Source organism: Cyprinodon variegatus, unplaced genomic scaffold, assembly GCF_000732505.1.
Source record: "Cyprinodon variegatus isolate N-32 unplaced genomic scaffold, C_variegatus-1.0 Scaffold851, whole genome shotgun sequence".
In the NCBI taxonomy this organism is placed as follows: Eukaryota; Metazoa; Chordata; class Actinopteri; order Cyprinodontiformes; family Cyprinodontidae; genus Cyprinodon; species Cyprinodon variegatus.
The window spans coordinates 189,745-191,408 of NW_015151304.1; the positions used below are offsets into that span (position 1 = coordinate 189,745).

The window sequence follows — 1,664 nt, forward strand, 5'->3', positions numbered from 1 at the left end:
TCTCCCTCACAGAGAGAGGGGGAGGAGCTCAGTCAGGGACGTCCCACCAGGAGGAGGACCAGGACACCATGGAGGGACTATGCCTCCTGCTGGCCTGGGAGGAGCAGGAGGAGAAGTCTGGATGGAGGGAAGTCTGTGAGTCTCTGGTGAGACTGCTGCTTCCCAGAGGAAGCGGGAGACGACGATCACCATTAAAGTAGATTTATGCCACATTGGACGCGGCTACATTTGAAATGACTCATTAAACATGGAGTTAATAAGATTATAAACCTTTTTTCTGGGCCAGATCCCAAAGGTCAACAGCAGCCTGGTAGGACAGCGTCATGGGATACTCCACACACACGTGTTTCCCAGCTTGCAAAAACTTCCTGGGAGAAGAAAGAGTCAAACAGCAGAAAAGTAACTAAAGAAGAATAAATCCATTTAATTTGAGTTTTTTACATTAATAAAGATGATTAATCTGATCTGTTGATAAACTAAAATGTTTCTCCGTTTTCTTCTTTCATCAGCAGACGGAGGTTCACCTTTCCTGTTTCTGTCTTTACTTTAACCCTGCTGGACTTTTTGAGTCCGATGCTGATGCTGTCAATAGTCTCTGCTGCCACCCTCTGGTTCAGGAGGGAACTGCCGTTTATGCCAAATCATGTTAAGGAATCCTTAAATAAATCCCTGCATCCAGATTATAATTCAGATCAAAATGTTCTGGATAGTTCATTGGACTAAGGAGCAGCTTTGGTGAAAATTCTGTTAAATTAACTAAAATCAGTTCATTACTTTTCTAGTTATCCTCTACGAATAGACGGACAAACGTGACTAAAAACAGAACCTTGGTTTTAATGATCAGTTAGACTCAGATCCTTTATGAAAATGAAATATCTCTCCTATCCTGGCTTCTATTCAGTGGCTTCCTGTTAAATCCAGAATAGAATTTAAAATCCTCACATATAAAGCCTTAAATGGCCAAGCTCCATCAGGTGTGCTATGGAGACACCTAGTGGCCAGCAGCCTACAGCTCAGGATTTATTAGGCATTTCATGATTAAATCAGAGCAAATATCAGAGATTCTCGACTAAATGAGAATAAAAGTGAATAAAATTAATCTGGAGGCCGATTGAAAAAAAAACAAAGAAACGGATTCTGTGAATCTAAAGTTAAACCCAGAGATCCGGACAGGAATGTTCTGAATCTGCTGTTTGGGCTCCAGATCTAAGATCTTCTCCACCTGACAAACTCCTCATGAGAGTCGTTCTCAGTACAGATGAAGGCAGCGTGGACGTCCTCCCTGCTCAGCGCCTCCTCCACCGACATCTGGCTCACATCCTGGTGGCTGTCCAGCTTCCTCCTGTTGGAAACAAACCAGGCGTGAAGGTTTTCCTCCAAACCGGCTTTAAGGGACAGAGACGCTTTTAAAAGACGCGGTTCCACCAGCGCAGGTGGAACCAAACGTTAGGAAGCAGACCTGCTTTTAAAAGATGCGGTTCCACCACCGCAGGTGGAACCAAACGTTAGGAAGCAGACCTGCTTTTAAAAGATGCGGTTCCACCACCGCAGGTGGAACCAAACGTTAGGAAGCAGACCTGCTTTTAAAAGATGCGGTTCCACCACCGCAGGTAGAACCAAACGTTAGGAAGCAGACCTGCTTTTAAAAGATGCGGTTCCACCAC

At 44.5% G+C, this 1,664-nt stretch overlaps 1 protein-coding gene across 1 annotated transcript in view; it reads right to left on the minus strand.

Annotated features, from left to right (window-relative positions):
* Positions 1-1,664, minus strand: part of blvra (biliverdin reductase A) — a 12,541-nt gene that overhangs the window by 3,590 nt on the left and 7,287 nt on the right. Inside the window, exons 3-4 of the mRNA XM_015397306.1 lie at positions 1,223-1,342; positions 271-368 (exon numbers count right to left, since the gene is read on the minus strand). Of these exons, the coding sequence (XP_015252792.1) occupies positions 271-368; positions 1,223-1,342 (218 nt within the window). The remainder of the gene's footprint in view (positions 1-270; positions 369-1,222; positions 1,343-1,664) is intronic.